General features: G+C 40.8%; 1 protein-coding gene across 1 annotated transcript in view; it reads left to right on the top strand.

Moving 5' to 3' along the window:
• LOC139766183 (chromosome-associated kinesin KIF4-like) overlaps nt 1–18439 on the top strand; it is a 296752-nt gene extending 278313 nt beyond the window's left edge. Inside the window, exons 24-25 of the mRNA XM_071694453.1 lie at nt 6152–6240; nt 12390–18439. Of these exons, the coding sequence (XP_071550554.1) occupies nt 6152–6240; nt 12390–12504 (204 nt within the window). The 3' untranslated portion in view covers nt 12505–18439. The remainder of the gene's footprint in view (nt 1–6151; nt 6241–12389) is intronic.
• The last annotated feature ends 220 nt before the right edge of the window (nt 18440–18659 follow it).

The raw sequence follows: 18659 nt of genomic DNA, 5'->3' as shown, positions 1-18659 counted from the left end.
GGATAAAGGTGAGTGTTCAAACTACACAGGTATAAGTTTGTTGAGTATTCCTCAGAAATTATATGGGAGGATATTGATTGAGAGGGCGAAGGCATGTATCAGATTGGGGAAGAGCAGTGTGGTTTCAGAAGTGGTAGAGGATGTGTGGATCAGGTGTTTGCTTTGAAGAATGTATGTGAGAAATACTTAGAAAATCAAATGGATTTGTATGTAGCATTTATGGATCTGGAGAAGGCATGTGTTAAGAGTTGATGGAGATGCTCAGTGGAAGGTATTAAGAATATATGGTGTGGGAGGCTAGTTGCTAGAAGCAGTGAAAAGTTTTTATCGAGGATGCAAAGCATGTGTACGATTAGGAAGAGAGGAAAGTGATTGGTTCTCAGTGAATGTCAGTTTGCGGCAGGGGTGCGTGATGTCTCCATGGTTGTTTAATTTGTTTATGGATGGAGTTATTAGCTAGGTGAATGCAAGAGTTTTAGAGAGAGTGGCAAGTATGCAGTCTGTTGTGGATGAGAGGGCTTGGGAAGTGAGTCAGTTGTTGTTCGCTGATGATACAGTGCTGGTGGCTGATTCGGGTGAGAAACTGCAGAATCTGGTGAGTCTGGTAAAGTGTGTGAAAGAAGAAAGCTGAGAGTAAATGTGGATAAGAGCAAGGTTTTTAGGTACAGTAGGGTTAAGGGACAAGTCAATTGGGAGGTAAGTTTGAATGGAAAAAAACTGGAGGAAGTGAAGTGTTTTAGATACCTGGGAGTGGAATTGGCAGCTGATGGAACCATGGAAGCGAAAGTGAGGCACAGGGAGGGGGAGGGGACGAAAATTCTGAAAGCGCTGGAAAATGTGTGTAAGGAGAGAATATTATCTTGGAAAGCAAAAATCAGTATGTTTGAAGGAATAGTGGTTCCAGCTATATAATATGGTTTCGAGGCATGGGCTATAGATAGGGTTGTGCGAAGGAGAGTGGATGTGTTGGAAATGAGATGTTTGAGGACAATATGTGGTGTGAGGTGGTTTGATCGAATAAGTAGTGAAAGGGTAAGAGAGATGTGTGGTAATAAAAAGTGTGGTTGAGACAGCAGAAGAGGGTGTATTGAAATGGTTTGGTCACATGGAGAGAATGAGTGAGGAAAGATTGACCAAGAGGATATATGTGTCAGAGGTGGAGGGAATGAGGAGAAATGGGAGGCCAAATTGGAGGTGGAAGGATGGAGTGAAAAAGATTTTGAGTGATCGGCGCCTGACCATGCAGGAGGGTGAAAGGCTTGCAAGGAATAGAGTGAAGTGGAACGATATGGTATACCAGGGTCGACATGTTGTCAGTGGATTAAACCAGGGCATGTGAAGCATCTGGGGTAAACCATGGAAATTTTTGTAGGGCTTGGATGTAGAAATGGAGCTGTGGTTTCGATGCATTATACATGACAGCTAGCGACTGAGTGTGAACGAATGTGGCCTTTGTTGTCTTTTCCTAGTGATATCTTGCGTGCGTGCGGGGGGAGGGGGTTGTCATTTCATGTGCAGCGGGGTGGTGACAGGAATGAATAAAGGCAGCAAGTAAGAATTATGTGCATGTGTATATATGTATATGTCTGTGTATGTATATATATGTATATGTTGAAATGTAAAGGTATGTATATGTGCGTGTGTGGATATGTATGTACATACATGTTTATGTGGGTTGGGCCATTCTTTCGTCTGTTTCCTTGTGCTACCTCGTTAATGCGAGAGACAGTGACAAAGTATAATGAGTATGAATATAAGCAAAATTTTAAATTGTAAAATTTTTTCCTGAACGTTCAGGAGGGTGAAAGGTGTGCAAGGAATGGAGTGAATTGGAATGATGTGGTATACCGGGATCGACACGCTGTCAGTGGATTGAACCAAGGCATGTGAAGCGTCTGGGGTAAACCATGGAAAGTTTTGTGGGCCTCGATGTGGAAAGGGAGCTGTGGTTTTAGTGCATTATACATGACAGCTAGAGACTAAGTGTGAATGAATGCGGCCTTTGTTGTCTTTTCCTAGTTTTACCTCACACACATGCAGGGGGGACGGGTGCCGACGAGAATGAATAAGGGCCTACGGTATGAATTATGTACATGTGTATTTATGTATATGAGTTAGGGTGAGAGAGTACCATTAGATTTTAGGGAGAATAAAAAGATGCTCTGGAAGGAGGTAAATAAAGTGGGTAAGACAAGGGAGCAAATGGGAACTTCAGTGAAGGAGGCTAATGGGGAGGTGATAACAAGTAGTGGTGATGTGAGAAGGAGATGGAGTGAATATTTTGAAGGTTTGTTGAATGTGTTTGATGATAGAGTGGCAGATATAGGGTGTTTTGGTTGAGGTGGTGTGCAGAGTGAGAGGGTTAGGGAAAATGATTTGGTAAACAGAGAAAAGGTAGTAAAAGCTTTGCGGAAGATGAAAGCCTGCAAGGCAGCAGGCTTGGATGGTATTTGTAGTGGAATTTATTAAAAAAGGGGGTGACTGTATTGTTGACTGGTTGGTAAGGTTATTTAATGTATGTATGATTCATGGTGAGGTGCCTGAGGATTGGCGGAATGCTTGCATAGTGCCATTGTACAAAGGCAAAGGGGATAAGAGTGAGTGCTCAAATTACAGAGGTATAAGTTTGTTGAGTATTCCTGGTAAATTAAATGGGAGGGTATTGATTGAGAGGGTGAAGGCATGTACAGAGCATCAGATTGGGGAAGAGCAGTGTGGTTTCAGAAGTGGTAGAGGATGTGTGGATCAGGTGTTTGCTTTGAAGAATGTATGTGAGAAATACTTAGAAAAGCAAATGGATTTGTATGTAGCATTTATGGATCTGGAGAAGGCATATGATAGAGTTGATAGAGATGCTCTGTGGAAGGTATTAAGAATATATGGTGTGGGAGGCAAGTTTTTAGAAGCAGTGAAAAGTTTTTATCGAGGATGTAAGGCATGTGTACGTGTAGGAAGAGAGGAAAGTGATTGGTTCTCAGTGAATGTAGGTTTGCGGCAGGGGTGTGTGGTGTCTCCATGGTTGTTTAATTTGTTTATGGATGGGGTTGTTAGGGAGGTGAATGCAAGAGTTTTGGAAAGAGGGGCAAGTATGCACTCTGTTGTGGATGAGAGAGCTTGGGAAGTGAGTCAGTTGTTGTTCGCTGATGATACAGCGCTGGTGGCTGATTCATGTGAGAAACTGCAGAAGCTGGTGACTGAGTTTGGTAAAGTGTGTGAAAGAAGAAAGTTAAGAGTAAATGTGAATAAGAGGAAGGTTATTAGGTACAGTAGGGTTGAGGGACAAGTCAGTTGGGAGGTAAGTTTGAATGGAGAAAAACTGGAGGAAGTAAAGTGTTTTAGATATCTGGGAGTGGATCTGGCAGCGGATGGAACCATGGAAGCAGAAGTGAATCATAGGGTAGGGGGAGGGGGCGAAAATCCTGGGAGCCTTGAAGAATGTGTGGAAGTTGAGAACATTATCTCGGAAAGCAAAAATGGGTATGTTTGAAGGAATAGTGGTTCTAACAATGTTGTATGGTTGCGAGGCGTGGGCTATGGATAGAGTTGTGCGCAGGAGGGTGGATGTGCTGGAAATGAGATGTTTGAGGACAATGTGTGGTGTGAGGTGGTTTGATCGAGTAAGTAATGTAAGGGTAAGAGAGATGTGTGGAAATAAAAAGAGCATGGTTGAGAGAGCAGAAGAGGGTGTTTTGAAATGGTTTGGGCACATGGACAGAATGAGTGAGGGAAGATTGACCAAGAGGATATATGTGTCCGAGGTGGAGGGAACGACGAGAAGTGGGAGACCAAGTTGGAGGTGGAAAGATGGAGTGAAAAATATTTTGAGTGATCGGGGCCTTAACATGCAGGAGGGTGAGAGGCGGGCAAGGAATAGAGTGGATTGGATCGATGTGGTATACCGGGGTTGACGTGCTGTCAGTAGATTGAATCAGGGCATGTGAAGCGTCTGGGGTAAACCATGGAAAGTTCTGTGGGGCCTGGATATGGAAAGGGAGCTGTGGTTTTGAGCATTATTACATGACAGCTAGAGACTGAGTGTGAACGAATGGGGCCTTTGTTGTCTTTTCCTAGCGCTACTTCGCACACATGAGGGGGGAGGGGGATGTTATTCCATGTGTGGCGAGGTGGTGATGGGAATAAATAACGGCAGACAGTATGAATTATGTACATGTGTATATATGTATATTTCTGTGTGTGTATATATATGTGTACATTGAGATGTATAGGTATGTATATTTGCGTGTGTGGACGTGTATGTATATACATGAGTATGGGGGTGAGTTGGGGCATTTCTTTCGTCTGTTTCCTTGTGCTGCCTCACAAACGCGGGAGACAGCGACAAAGCAAAATGAATAAATAAATAAATAAATATATATATATATGTATACATTGAGATGTATAGGTATGTGTATGTGCATGTGGATGTGTATGTATATACATGTGTATGTGGGTTGGATGGGCCATTCTTTTGTCTGTTTCCTTGCGCTACCTCACTAATGCGGGAGACAGCGACAAAGTTAAATAAAATGAATGATATTTATTCATTTATTTATGTTTATTTTGCTTTGTCGCTGTCTCCCATGTTAGCGAGGTAACACAATGAAACAGACGAACGAATGGCCCAACCTACCTACATTTTTTTTTTTCTTTTTTTTTTGCCGCTGTCTCCCGCGTTTGCGAGGTAGTGCAAGGAAACAGACGAAAGAAATGGCCCAACCCACCCCCATACATATGTATATACATACGTCCACACACGCAAATATACATACCTACACAGCTTTCCATGGTTTACCCCAGATGCTTCACATGCCCTGATTCAATCCACTGACAGCACGTCAACCCCGGTATACCACATCGCTCCAATTCACTCTATTCCTTGCCCTCCTTTCACCCTCCTGCATGTTCAGGCCCCGATCACACAAAATCTTTTTCACTCCATCTTTCCACCTCCAATTTGGTCTCCCACTTCTCCTCGTTCCCTCCACCTCCGACACATATATCCTGTTGGTCAATCTTTCTTCACTTATTCTCTCCATGTGCCCAAACCATTTCAAAACACCCTCTTCTGCTCTCTCAACCACCCTCTTTTTATTTCCACACATCTCTCTTACCCTTACGTTACTTACTCGATCAAACCACCTCACACCACACATTGTCCTCAAACATCTCATTTCCAGCACATCCATCCTCCTGCGCACAACTCTATCCACAGCCCATGCCTCGCACCCATACAACATTGTTGGAACCACTATTCCTTCAAACATACCCATTTTTGCTTTCCGAGATAATGTTCTCGACTTCCACACATTCTTCGAGGCTCCCAGGATTTTCGCCCCCTCCCCCACCCTATGATCCACTTCCGCTTCCATGGTTCCATCCGCTGCCAGATCCACTCCCAGATATCTAAAACACTTTACTTCCTCCAGTTTTTCTCCATTCAAACTTACCTCCCAATTGACTTGACCCTCAACCCTACTTTACCTAATTACCTTGCTCTTATTCACATTTACTCTTAACTTTCTTCTTTCACACATTTTACCAAACTCAGTCACCAGCTTCTGCAGTTTCTCACATGAATCAGCCACCAGCGCTGTATCATCAGCGAACAACAACTGACTCACTTCCCAAGCTCTCTCATCCCCAACAGACTTCATACTTGCCCCTCTTTCCAAAACTCTTGCATTCACCTCCCTAACAACCCCATCCATAAACAAATTAAACAACCATGGAGACATCACACACCCCTGCCGCAAACCTACATTTACATGTATATATATACATGTACACGCACGCAAATATACATACCTATACATCACAACGTATACACATATATACCCACACAGACATATACATATATACACATGTACATATTTCTTACTGTCTGCCTTTATTCATTCCCATCGCCACCCAAATAAGTAGATGAATAAAAGAATTTCCATGAGTGATTCAGATATGTGTAAGTATTGCATCTTGATAGCTGGATGGAAAGGCAAAACTCAGGAATAAGAGATCAAACCTAAACAGTTCAGAAATAATTACAGTGTATGTTGTCTTTAATAGGTATCTTTGCTCTACCAGTCAAAAGTAACTTTTCATTGCAGAAGAACATCATGAGACTTGTGGGAGTAATGTATTTATGTTTGTATTTCAGACCAGCAAGGGTGACACATTGCTGAATTCAACGTTTGATATTACATGTCTTCCTCTTCAAGAAAGTAATACTAATAGCAAGAGACCAAGGTAAGACGCTTAAAAGTATGTTTTGCATCTTAGTAAGAATGATTTTTTTCTTACGTGTTCACCGTTTCCCACATTAGCAAGGTAGTGCCAGGAATAAACAAAGAAACTGCCTCATTTGCTCACATCCACTTTCAGGCTATGTGTAATGCATCTAAACCATAACCCACTGTCCACAGTCAGGCTCCACAGACTTAATAGGTGGAAATTCCAGTTTGGCTATACTTATGCCCTATAGTGAACATAACCCATGCACCACTTGTCCTTGCACTGCTCCAAACATATTTGCCTTCTTTTATGTCATTGAACATCATGTTCTGTAATGTAGTAAATCTGCTTTATGTTTGATTTATTCTTCATGCGTCTAACATAAAAACTCCTTTGCACATCTACCCTTTCCAAAGATATATATCATGCTAGATTTTATAGTTATAGTTTTAAACCAATTTTTTGTATTTCTCATTTCTTTATATCTAATTCTTTCCACTCTGAAACATATACATCTCAGAAATTCTTCTCACTCCTTGTGTTCTAGTCACCATATGCTAACACGCGGTTACCCAGTCCCTCTCCTCCCCAACAGGATGCCTACTGGCCCCTCTCTCCAAACCTTTTGCATTTACCTCCCTAACCACCCCATTAGATTTTACAACCATGGAGACATCACACACCCTCGCTGCAGACTGGCCTCCACTGGGAACCAGTTACTCTCCTCTCCTCTCTACTTATACACATGCCTTACATCCGTGATGAAAGATTTTCACTGCTTTTAGCAGCTTACCTACCTCACCATATACTTTAAAGACCTTCACAAAGCATCTCTATCAACCCTATCATAAGCCCTCTCCAGATCCATAAATGCCACATACAAATCCATCTGATTTTCTAAATATATCTCACATTCTTCAAAGCAAACACCTGATCCGCACATCCTCTACAACTTCTGAAACCACACTGCTCCTCCTCAGTCTGATGCTCTGTACATGTCTTCACCCTCTCATTCAATACCCTCCCATACAATTTTCCAGGAATGCTCGACAAACTTATGCCTCTGTAGTTTGAACACTCAACTTGATCCACTTTGTCTTTGTACAGTGGCACTATGCATGCATTCTGCCAGTTCTCAAGCATTTCACCATGATCCATACATACATTGAATATTCTTACCACCCAGTCAACATTGCAGTCACCCCCTTTCTTGATAAATTCCACTGCAATATCATCCAAACCTGCTGCCTTGCTGGATTTCATCTGCTAGGCTTTCACCCCTCTTCTCTCTTTGCCAAACCATTCTCCCTGACCTTCTCACTTCGCACGCCACCCCGACAAAAGCACCCTACATCTGCCACTCAGTCATCAAACACATTCAACAAACCTTCAAAATACTCATTCCATCTTCTCACTTCATCACTACCTGTTATTACTTCTTCCCATGCCTCCTTCACTGATGTTCCTATTTGTCCTCTTGTCTTTCCCAAATTATTTACCTCTTTCCAAAGCATCTTTTTATTTGCCCTAAAGTTTAATGATACTCTCCCACCCCAACTCACATTTGCCCTCTTTTTCAATCCTTGCACCTTCCTCTTGACCTCCTGCTGCTTTCGAGTGTGAAACTGCAGAAGTTGGTGACTGAGTTTGGAAAAGTGTGGGAATGGAGAAAGTTGAGAGTGATGTGAATAAGAGCTAGGTTATTAGATTCCATAGGGTTTAGGGACAAGTTAATTGGGATATAAGTTTGATTGGAGAAAAATTGAAGAAAGTTAAGTGTTTAGATATCTGGAAGTGGACTTAGCAGCGGTTGGAACCATAGAAGCAGAAATGAGTCACAGGGTGGGGGAGAATGCAAAGGTTCTGGGAGCAATGAAGAATGTGTGAAAGGAAAGAACGTTATCTCGGAGAGCAAAAATGGGTATGTTTGAAGGAATAGTAGTTCTAACAATGTTATATGGTTGTGAGGCATGGGCTATAGATAGGGTTGTACAGAGGAGGATGGATGTGTTGAAAATGAAATGTTTGAGGACATATGTGGTGTGAGGTGGTTTGATCAGTAAAGTAATGAAGGAGTAAGAAAGATGTGTGGAAGTAAAATGAGTGTGAATGAGAGAGCAAAAGAGGGTGTATTGAAATGGTTTGGACATATGGAGAGAATGAGTGAGGAAAGATTGACAAAGAGGATATATGTCAGAGGTGGAGGGAACAAGGAGAAGCAGAAGACCAAATTGGAGGTGGAAGGATGGAGTGAAAAAGATTTTGAGCAATCGGGGCCTAAACATATAGGAGGGTGAGAGACGTGCAAGGAATAGAGCGAATTGAAATGATGTGGTGTACCATTGTCAATTTGATATCAGTGGAATGAACCAGGGCACATGAAATATCTAGGGTAAACTCTGGAAAGGTCTGTGGGGCTTGGATATGGAGCTGTGATTTCAGTGCATTACATGTGACAGCTAGAGCCTGAATGTGAACGAATGTGGCCTTTTTTGTCTGTTTTCCTGACATTACCTCGCAGAAGCAGGGAGGAGCGATGCTGTTTCCTGTGGGGCGAGGTAGCACCAGGAATGGATGAAGGCAAGCAAGTATGAATATGTACATGTGTATATATGTCTGTGTATGTGTTTATATGTATATGTTGATATGTATATGCATGTATATGTGCATGTATGGGCGTTTATGTATAAATATTTGCGGGTATATGAGTGGGTGGGCCATTCTTCGTCTGTTTCTTGGCGCTGCCTTGCTGATGCGGAAAACGGCAATCAAATATGATATAAGTATAATGATATATAGAGTACTATATACTTTGACATTCAGGGTGAGGGAGACTAGCTGGCAAGCATTGGGAGAGTTTTTAAGGATTTGCTTCTTTCTTTAAACTGAACATGCTTCTCGTTTCTTGCACACTTTCATTTCTTACACCAGGCACAATGTTAGTGATGAATAACATGCAATAAATGCAAGTATTTTGGAGATAGGTGTAGGTCTGCAGTCAGTTTGGGGGGTTGTAATTCACTTACTGTTCACGAATGACGCAGCTTTTTTGGCAGATTATCGTCAGAAACTGCAGAAATTTGTGTCTGAGTTTAGGAGAGTTTGTAAAAGGAGGCAGTTCAGAGTTAATGTGAGTAAAATTAAAGTAAAGAGGCTTGATTTAGCAGGAGAGAAAGACAGGTCAGTTTGAGAATGGAGAGAACTTCAAGGAAATGAGGTGGTTTAGATACCTTGGAGTGAACATGATGGTGATTAAACTACAGGAGCTGAAGCGTGTGTGTGCAGGGATATATATGTCCTGTGTACATCGAGAAGTATGTGGAAAGAGAGGTCTGTGTCTGTGAAGGCAAAGATAGATATGTTTGATGATATAATAGTTCTTACAATGCTGTATGGATACAAGGCTTGGGCACTAAATGAGAGATACAGTTGGTGTTTGTGTTGGATATGAAGTGCTTAAGGACAGTGTGTGGTGTGAGGAGGATTGATTAAGCAAAGAAGGAGAGGGTAAAAGAGAGGTATGGTATTAAGAGTGAGGCTGAGAGAGATGAAGTGGTTGCACTGAAATAGGTTTGAAATGTAGATAGGACTGACTAAGAGGATATATGAATTGGATAGAACAAGGAGGAAGGGAAGACCAAGGCTAAGATGGAATGATGGAGTGAAAGATGCTTTGAGTTACTGGGACCTGAACATGTGGCAGATTATGAGGTGTGCATGGTATACAGTTAATTGAAGCGATGTGGTATAAAGTGCCATGCTGTTAGTGAGTTGAGCTAGGGCATATGAAGCAGTGATTCTGGTTTCAGCACATTATACATAACAGCTAAAAGACAGTGGATGCAACTAGGTGAAGCTGTTCTTTGTCTGCTCCTGACACTTTCTTGCTAACATGGGAAATGTAGAACAGATATGAAAATATGATGACAATCATCCTTTGGAGGACTCCATCAGAGAGCTTCCTCCTCATTACGAGTTGATTCTTGTAGAGACCTTTTGGAATTCACAAGAAATTAATAAGGAGACCATTTATTTGTGCACCTTGGATTCCCGAAACTCTCTTTTGTTAGGAATATCTGCGTGCATAAAGAATTTCTTATTTTTGGCTTATCTTGAGCTTTAATATTGGATATTGAGATGGAAGGTCTGTAGTGCTCATCTTTCACCTTTGCCGGATGGTACCTTAGTTTAGACCTTGTGGGTATATTTTATATGGCTATGGGTTATTCCTCTTTTAGGAGAGACAGATTTCAGTGTGCCTCCAAATCCCTGTTGAACATATCTGTTTTTGCATTTGAGATTAATTTAATCATAATGTTTTTCTCAAAACCCTCATCCATGTGAGTATGCTCTCATGCTCTTAAAACACTAGACTGTAGGAGAGAGAAATGTAGAGTTAGAAATTGAAAAAACTTCTTTCTGAAGCTTTGGCACTTATGCATTTTTTCTTGGTTTTCTTACATTACTATTCCTCCCCTTCCCCACAGCAGCTCAGTACAACCTGTGATTGCTTTTGGATTGATGCCTGTTATCTGTAAATTGTGAGCTGCTTGTGGCTATGACTGTTTGGTTCAATTATGTCATATTAGCTGTTTCTGCTTTGCTGAAGGTTGCCCCAAAACAAGCAAAATGCCACTACCATGGTTGGGTGACCAGTGAAGGGTGAGATAGGCCACTGCTTACTCTTTGGAAGTACTGAGTGTTAGAAGGTCGTAACCTTGTTTCTCTTAGAAAATACCTAATGTTTGTAAGACAGTCTTAGAGAGTAAAATATTTTTTCATAACCTACATATTTATTCAAAATTGACAAGATGAATATTCATCCTATGCTGTCAAATTGTACATAATGGTACATTTTATTTTTATTTTGCTTTGTCGCTGTCTCCTGCATTAGCGGGGTAGCGCAAGGGAACAGACGAAAGAATGACCCAACCCACCCACATACACATGTATATACATACATGTCCACACACGCAAATATACATATCTATACATCTCAATGTATACATATATATACACACACAGACATATATATACACATGTACATAATTCATACTGTCTGCCTTTATTTATTCCCATCGCCACCTCGCCACACATGGAATAACGACCCCCTCCCCCCTCATGTGTGCGAGGTAGCGCTAGGAAAAGACAACAAAGGCCCCATTCGTTCACACTCAGTCTCTAGCTGTCATGTAATAATGTAATAAAAAGCATAAAGCTAAATGCTTGAACTAAGTCATTTAAGAAAATTTAATCAACTTCATTTGACCAAGGTCATGTTTTTAGAAGATTTTAACTTTTTTATTTCATGTATCTCTGAAATACTTACTGAAGAATGATAGATCTATCAGAATGAGACCAGGAACAACCTTCTACATCAAATGGGAAAGTTTAGATTTGCTTTATTATGAACAGTTCTTAAGGCCAGTTCAAATTTCATTGACCATCATTTCGTTCACCTGAGTTCAGAGTGATGCTCATGGGTACTTCTCAGAGGACATAAAGATATGTGAGAAATGGTGCTTAGACACCAAAAGAGAGCAAAATTAGTTTCTTAAGTGCATTGTGGGTATGTGATTTGGAACCATGTGTAGCTATGCCTAAGGTTATGGTTAATGGTTAATCTTTCTCTTTTAACTTTGTTTCAGGCTTAATTGTAAGCTAATCAGCCATATTTTAGAAACTGGTTATACAGGAGTTCATAATTGATGCAAAGAATAGAGGTAGAAAGAAGAATGACAACAGAGAGATAAAAGGAGGTATGTTGAAGTAGGAGGGGTAGGCAGAATACTAGGTACGGGGAACTTAGGGTTGGCCAGAGGAGGAAGAAAAGGTAAGGCAAAAAATGAAGGCAAGGCCCAAAATTAAGACAATTGATTCTTCCCACCTCCAACATGGTATATACATAACCATGACAAACCTATTTAGACTAAAAATTGTAGGCCACAAAGCACAATCTTAGGAGCACCCATGTTCCCATAAATCAGAGCTTGATATTTGGGGCCATTGAAGTTTGAGCTGCAACCATAAGACTTTTTATTTTGCTTTTGAGAATGTGGCACTTTAAAGTCTTGCCCTGAGTATCATTTCTTTCTGTAATATCACTGTATGTGAGTTTTCCCTCTTAGATTGTCAATGACATTCTGTTTTGTTTTACATTTCAGGTCACAAGTCACTGCATCTCTCCTTGAAAAGTCATCTCTCTCTGATAAAGAAAATCCCATTTTTGAGAATGTTCAGACCAAGATGGATTTCATGGAATCACCATCCTTATTCTAAAATGCATTGTTAGTTCCTTTTAGGAAATGATTTTGTACCTCTTCTTAGAAATGTTTATGGAGGGCATCCATTTTACATTAAGTTACATGTTGTGACTTTGCAGAAAAAGAAATGTGATAGTAACATTCCTGAATTTGGATGTAAAAAGAGGAAAGGCAACTGAGGATTCATGGCGGGTCCATCTTCATTGTATTAAAATTTGTTTTAAAGTCATTTAGATTTATTTCCATTAGAAGTTGTCAAAGATAAGAATTATAAGCTCACTCCTGAAATTATCTCATTTTATTTTATTATTTATTTTGCTTTGTCGCTGTCTCCCGTGTTTGCAAGGTAGCCCAAGGAAACAGACGAAAGAAATGGCACAACCCACCCCCATACACAATGTACACACACACACGCCCACACACGCAAATATACATACCTCTACATCTCAATGTACACATATATATACACACACAGACACATACATATATACCCATGCACACAATTCACACTGTCTGCCCCTATTCATTCCCATCGCCACCTCGCCACACATGGAATACCATCCCCCTCCCCCCTCATGTGTGCGAGGTAGCACTAGGAAAAGACAACAAAGGCCCCATTCGTTCACACTCAGTCTCCAGCTGTCACGCAATAATGCCCGAAACCACAGCTCCCTTTCCACATTCAGGCCCCACACAACTTTCCATGGTTTACCCCAGACGCTTTACATGCCCTAATTCAATCCACTGACAGCACGTCAACCCCGGTATACCACATTGATCCAATTCACTCTATTCCTTGCCCGCCTTTCACCCTCCTGCATGTTCAGGCCCCGATCACACAAAATCTTTTTCACTCCATCTTTCCACCTCCATTTTGGTCTCCCACTTCTCCTCGTTCCCTTCACCTCTGACACACATATCCTCTTGGTCAATCTTTCCTCACTCATTCTCTCCATGTGCCCAAACCATTTCAAAACACCTTCTTCTGCTCTCTCAACCACGCTCTTTTTATTTCCACACATCTCTCTTACCCTTACATTACTTACTCAATCAAACTACCTCACACCACTTATTGTCCTCAAACATCTCATTTCCAGCACATCCACCCTCCTGTGCACAACTCTATCCATAGCCCACGCCTCGCAACCATACAACATTGTTGGAACCACTATTCCTTCAAACATACCCATTTTTGCTTTCCGAGATAATGTTCTCGACTTCCACACATTCTTCAAGGCTCCCAGGATTTTCGCCCCCTCCCCCACCCTATGATTCACTTCCGCTTCCATTGTTCCATCCGCTGCCAGATCCACTCCCAGAAATCTAAAACACTTTACTTCCTCCAGTTTTTCTCCATTCAAACTTACCTCCCAATTGACTTGACCCTCAATCCTGCTGTACCTAATAACCTTGCTCTTATTCACATTTACTCTTAACTTTCTTCTTTCACACACTTTACCAAACTCAGTCACTAGCTTCTGCAGTTTCTCACATGAATCAGCCACCAGCGCTGTATCATCAGCGAACAACAACTGACTCACTTCCCAAGCTCTCTCATCCACAACAGACTTCATACTTGCCCCTCTTTCCAAAACTCTTGCATTCACCTCCCTAACAACCCCATCCATAAACAAATTAAACGACCATGGAGACATCACACACCCCTGCTGCAAACCTACATTCACTGAGAACCAATCACTTTCCTCTCTTCCTACACGTACACATGCCTTACATCCTCGATAAAAACTTTTCACTGCTTCTAACAACTTGCCTCCCACACCATATATTCTTAATACCTTCCACAGAGCATCTCTATCAACTCTATCATATGCCTTCTCCAGATCCATAAATGCTACATACAAATCCATTTGCTTTTCTAAGTATTTCACATACATTCTTCAAAGCAAACACCTGATCCACACATCGTCTACCACTTCTGAAACCACACTGCTCTTCCCAACCTGATGCTCTGTACATGCCTTCACCCTCTCAATCAATTCCCTCCCATATAATTTCCCAGGAATACTCAACAAACTTATACCTCTGTAATTTGAGCACTCACATTTATCCCCTTTGCCTTTGTACAATGGCACTGTGCACGCATTCCGCCAATCCTCGCACCTCACCATGAGTCATACATACATTAAATAACCTTACCAACCAGTCAACAATACAGTCACCCCCTTTTTTAATAAATTCCACTGAAATACCATCCAAACCTGCTGCCTTGCAGGCTTTCATCTTCCGCAAAGCTTTTACTACCTCTTCTTTGTTTACCAAATCATTTTCCCTAACCCTCTCACTTTGCACACCACCTCAACCAGAACACCCTATATCTGCCACTCTATCTCATATGACTTGACAAAAACTTGCAACAGAATCATTTAGAAAATGAGTTGTAGAAGGAAAGTGGCCAATAAGGAGTTATTGAGAGGACCTCCATTTTCAGTGATTCACACTTTGTTCCATACTAATGACCATGATTTTTTGTGGTATTCTCATTATCAAAATTAGGAACAATAATGAGGTATTTCCCTGTAAGGATGATTGGGCTAAACTGACAGATGTAGTGTTCTTTACTTGTATATATAACTAATGTAAGTCAGCTTACTCTCATCCATTGTACATACACTGTTGTAAGTCAGCTTACTTTCATCCAGTTTGTTGCTCAGTTTGTGTGCTGATGAAATGAAGATTAGCCATAAGCAGCTGATTAACCTATTGCCTGTGGCTACTCCTAATATTTAGTGTGCCCTCATTGTGGCATTATTTTACATTTCAAAAATGAAATCTGATAAACAGTTTGTCACTACATATTTTTTATAATGTGTATGAGTTTGAATGGAGAAAACTTGGAGGAAGTGAAGCGTTTTAGATTCTCGGGAATGACATGGCAGCAAGTAGAACCATGGAAGCAGAAATGGGTCATATGTTGGGTGATGGGGCAAATGTTTTGGGAGCACTGAGGAGTGTGTGGAAAGAGACATTATCTGAAAAGGCAAAACTGGGGATATTTGAAGGTATAGTGGTTCCAGTTATGTTGTATGGATGTAGAGCCTGGGCTATAGATGTGGATGTGTTGGAATGTTTGAGGACAATATGTAGTATGAAGAAGATTGATTAAGTAATAAAAGTGTAAGAGAAAAGTGTGGTACTTAAGGGCATGGTTAAAAGAATGGAAGAGAGTGTGCTGAAATGGTTTGGACATATGGAGAGGATGAGTGAGGAGAGGTTGATGAAGAGGATGTGTGCCAAAAGTGGAGGGGACAAGGAGAAGAGGGAAACCATATTAGAGATGGGAGGATGGAGTGAATAGGTTTTTGAGAGCTCAAGGCCTTTGTGAACATGCAGGAGGGTGATAGGTATGCATGGGATAGAGCGAATTGGAATGATGTGATATGCAGGTGATGTGTGTCTGTAGACTGAACCAGGGCTTATGGGGCAGCCAGAAGAATTGGTTGTGGGTAGGGGGCTATAGTTTCAGTGCATTACATCTGACAGCTAAAGAATGTATACGAGTGAGTGAGGCCATTTCTTCATCCCTTCCTAGCCCTACCTTGCTGACATGGCAAATGGGTAACAAGTATGAAAAAAGATATTTCTCCTCCATACTAGTTTGCTTTTCCCATATTAGCAAGGTAGTGCCAGAAACAGATGAAGAAACTTATTCTGTTTCTCACACGCACCGTGTAGATACCATGTATAATGTAAATTTATGTATTGATATTTTCTTTGCTGTCAGGGTAATGCAAAAATTATATACCATCCTCCATGGCATTTTGGTTGTTACTTACCAACAGAGTTGAAAAAATATGGGCAAAGAATACAAACATTGTTTGAGTTGCCATTAATTGTTTCATGATTCATTACTTTGCTATTTAACATGCCTGGGGTTTTTGAATGACCCAGACCTTTCACAGAACACATTCAACTACCAGATATGTCCCGTACCTCATACAGCACAGCAGGCAGTGGGTTAATTAATAAGTGACACATTGTTTAAAACCATTACCAGATTCATCCACCCTTTTGTCTGTTTAGCTTTGTGTGGAAATGACCTTTTTTGCTTCTTGTTAACCCTGTAATTATCTGTATTTACATGAAACACCATCTCCATATTCTCAATGCACCTAGGCAGCCAACGACTAGGGAAGTATATTACTAGTAGTACCCACCCGGATATCAGAAAGGTCTGTGACAGCTGGGTAGTGAGCCAGCACTTCATTGGTTATCAAGTTGCACTCCTTTGACCTAGGTAGCTGTTTTTTTTCTGCCCCACCTACATGTGCACTGCTGGCATTCTCTACACAAACATACTGTTTCTCCTTGTCACACACAATATTTTACAACACAACTCACAACTCATTTTTTGTATCCAGATTTTTTGCTATGGGTGCTGTGTATTTAGCCCTGGCTTTTGGCAGAATGATAGGCACAATAGATATGAATAGTAGGAAGGAACATTTGACAGGAGCATAAGGTAGTAGTAGGTAGGAATATTTGTTGGGAGCATTAGGTAGAAGTAATGGTTGGCAATATTAGGTAGTGACATTTGGTAGAAACATCAGGTAGTAGTTGATAGGAACATCAGGTAGAAGCCTCTGGAAACACTGTGCTAGAGTTGCTCTCTGCCATTGGCCTCTTAAGAGTGAAGCAATAAAGGCTATTAAGCAGCACTTGGGTTTCTCCAGTTGTAGAGACTGACTCTCTTGCCATAGCAACCCCCTTGAGGGAATGGGCATCAGAGATATGGATATATATCTATCTGTATCTCTGATGCCTGTTCCAATTGGAACTCCCTCAAAGGGGAGGCCACTACAACAGAGTTTCCATAACTAAAGAACTCCAATGCTGCTTCTTATCCTTTAGTGCCTCACCCTTAATAGGCCACTGGCAGAGGGCAAGTTTAGCGCAGTGTTTGCAGAGGCTACTATCTAATGTTCCTAATGACAACTTATATCTAATGGTCCTACCTACTGCTTCTACCTAATAATCCTGCCTGAATGTTCCTACCTATTACTTCTATGTACTGCTCCTACCATTTTGCCAAAAGGCAAGGCTAGCGTATAGTGCTCACCGCAGGAAAATCTAGAGTTACGAAGAATGAGCTGCTTGAGTTAGGTGTTGGCAAATGTTACATATGACACGGAGAGATTGTATGTTTCTAGACAGAATGCCAGTAGTGAAGCAGAAAGAAAAGACAGCTACCTGGGTCAGAGAAGTACAACTTGACAACCACCAAAGTGATAGCTCACTAAGCAGACGTCACTAACCCTTCTGATACTCAGGCAGATAGTACTGGTAATATACCACCCTGGTTGTTGGCTGCCTACCAACTATTACCTGCTTGGATAGATATACAGATCTGTATTTTGACTTTTTACAAGAAAATTCTCTTAGTATGTAATTATTATATACAAGACTAAAGTAATTTTCCTGAACTCTTTTTGGGCTTGTAACTTTTTAAACACAAACATCTGTGACATTTACTATTTTTCTGGTTTTGTGAGAAAGTGTATCTGCAGCTTACAGATTCTAGTTGTCTGAGAAGAGTGTAGTTTCTACAGTTTACACTATTTCCATGAAAATATTTATTCTCTTTTGTAAATATCTTTTCTGACAGTATCACACCAACCACCATGCAGTCTTCACTTGTTTTATTTATGAATATCATTGAGTGGATAAAGTTTGTATGAATGTATCATTGAAAAGCTCATAATGTTTTGTTGTACTGATGAATTTGTTTTTTTTTGATGGCAGTAGTATGAATATTATCTTTAAATGTAGACTTCAGGTGGATTTTTACCCTTCAGCTGATCATCTGATCAAACTTGCCACATCTGTCAGAAAATAGGTATTCATGACATTCTGAAGCTTTTTTTATGATCACACATTTTTATGTAATGGAGCCTGCCAGTGTATTATAATTTAGTACTAAAATATTTGAACTTCATATCTAGCAAGCAAATTGTGCCCTATCCTCATTCTGGTATTGGTCTCTGAAAAATTAGTATTGAATTCAAGAAAAGCTATATCTGGTTACAGAAAAGTCTCATAACCAAGGGAAATGATGCTTCTCTGTTTCATGGTGATAAGAGCAGAGCAAAATCATTATAATATGCTATGGTTTACCCATCATCTCTGAACTCCTAAAGTTGATACCTATGTAAA

Source organism: Panulirus ornatus, chromosome 57, assembly GCF_036320965.1.
Source record: "Panulirus ornatus isolate Po-2019 chromosome 57, ASM3632096v1, whole genome shotgun sequence".
Lineage (NCBI taxonomy): Eukaryota > Metazoa > Arthropoda > Malacostraca > Decapoda > Palinuridae > Panulirus > Panulirus ornatus.
Note: the sequence above shows the minus strand (reverse complement) of the source record. Positions and strands in the feature narration are given on the sequence as shown.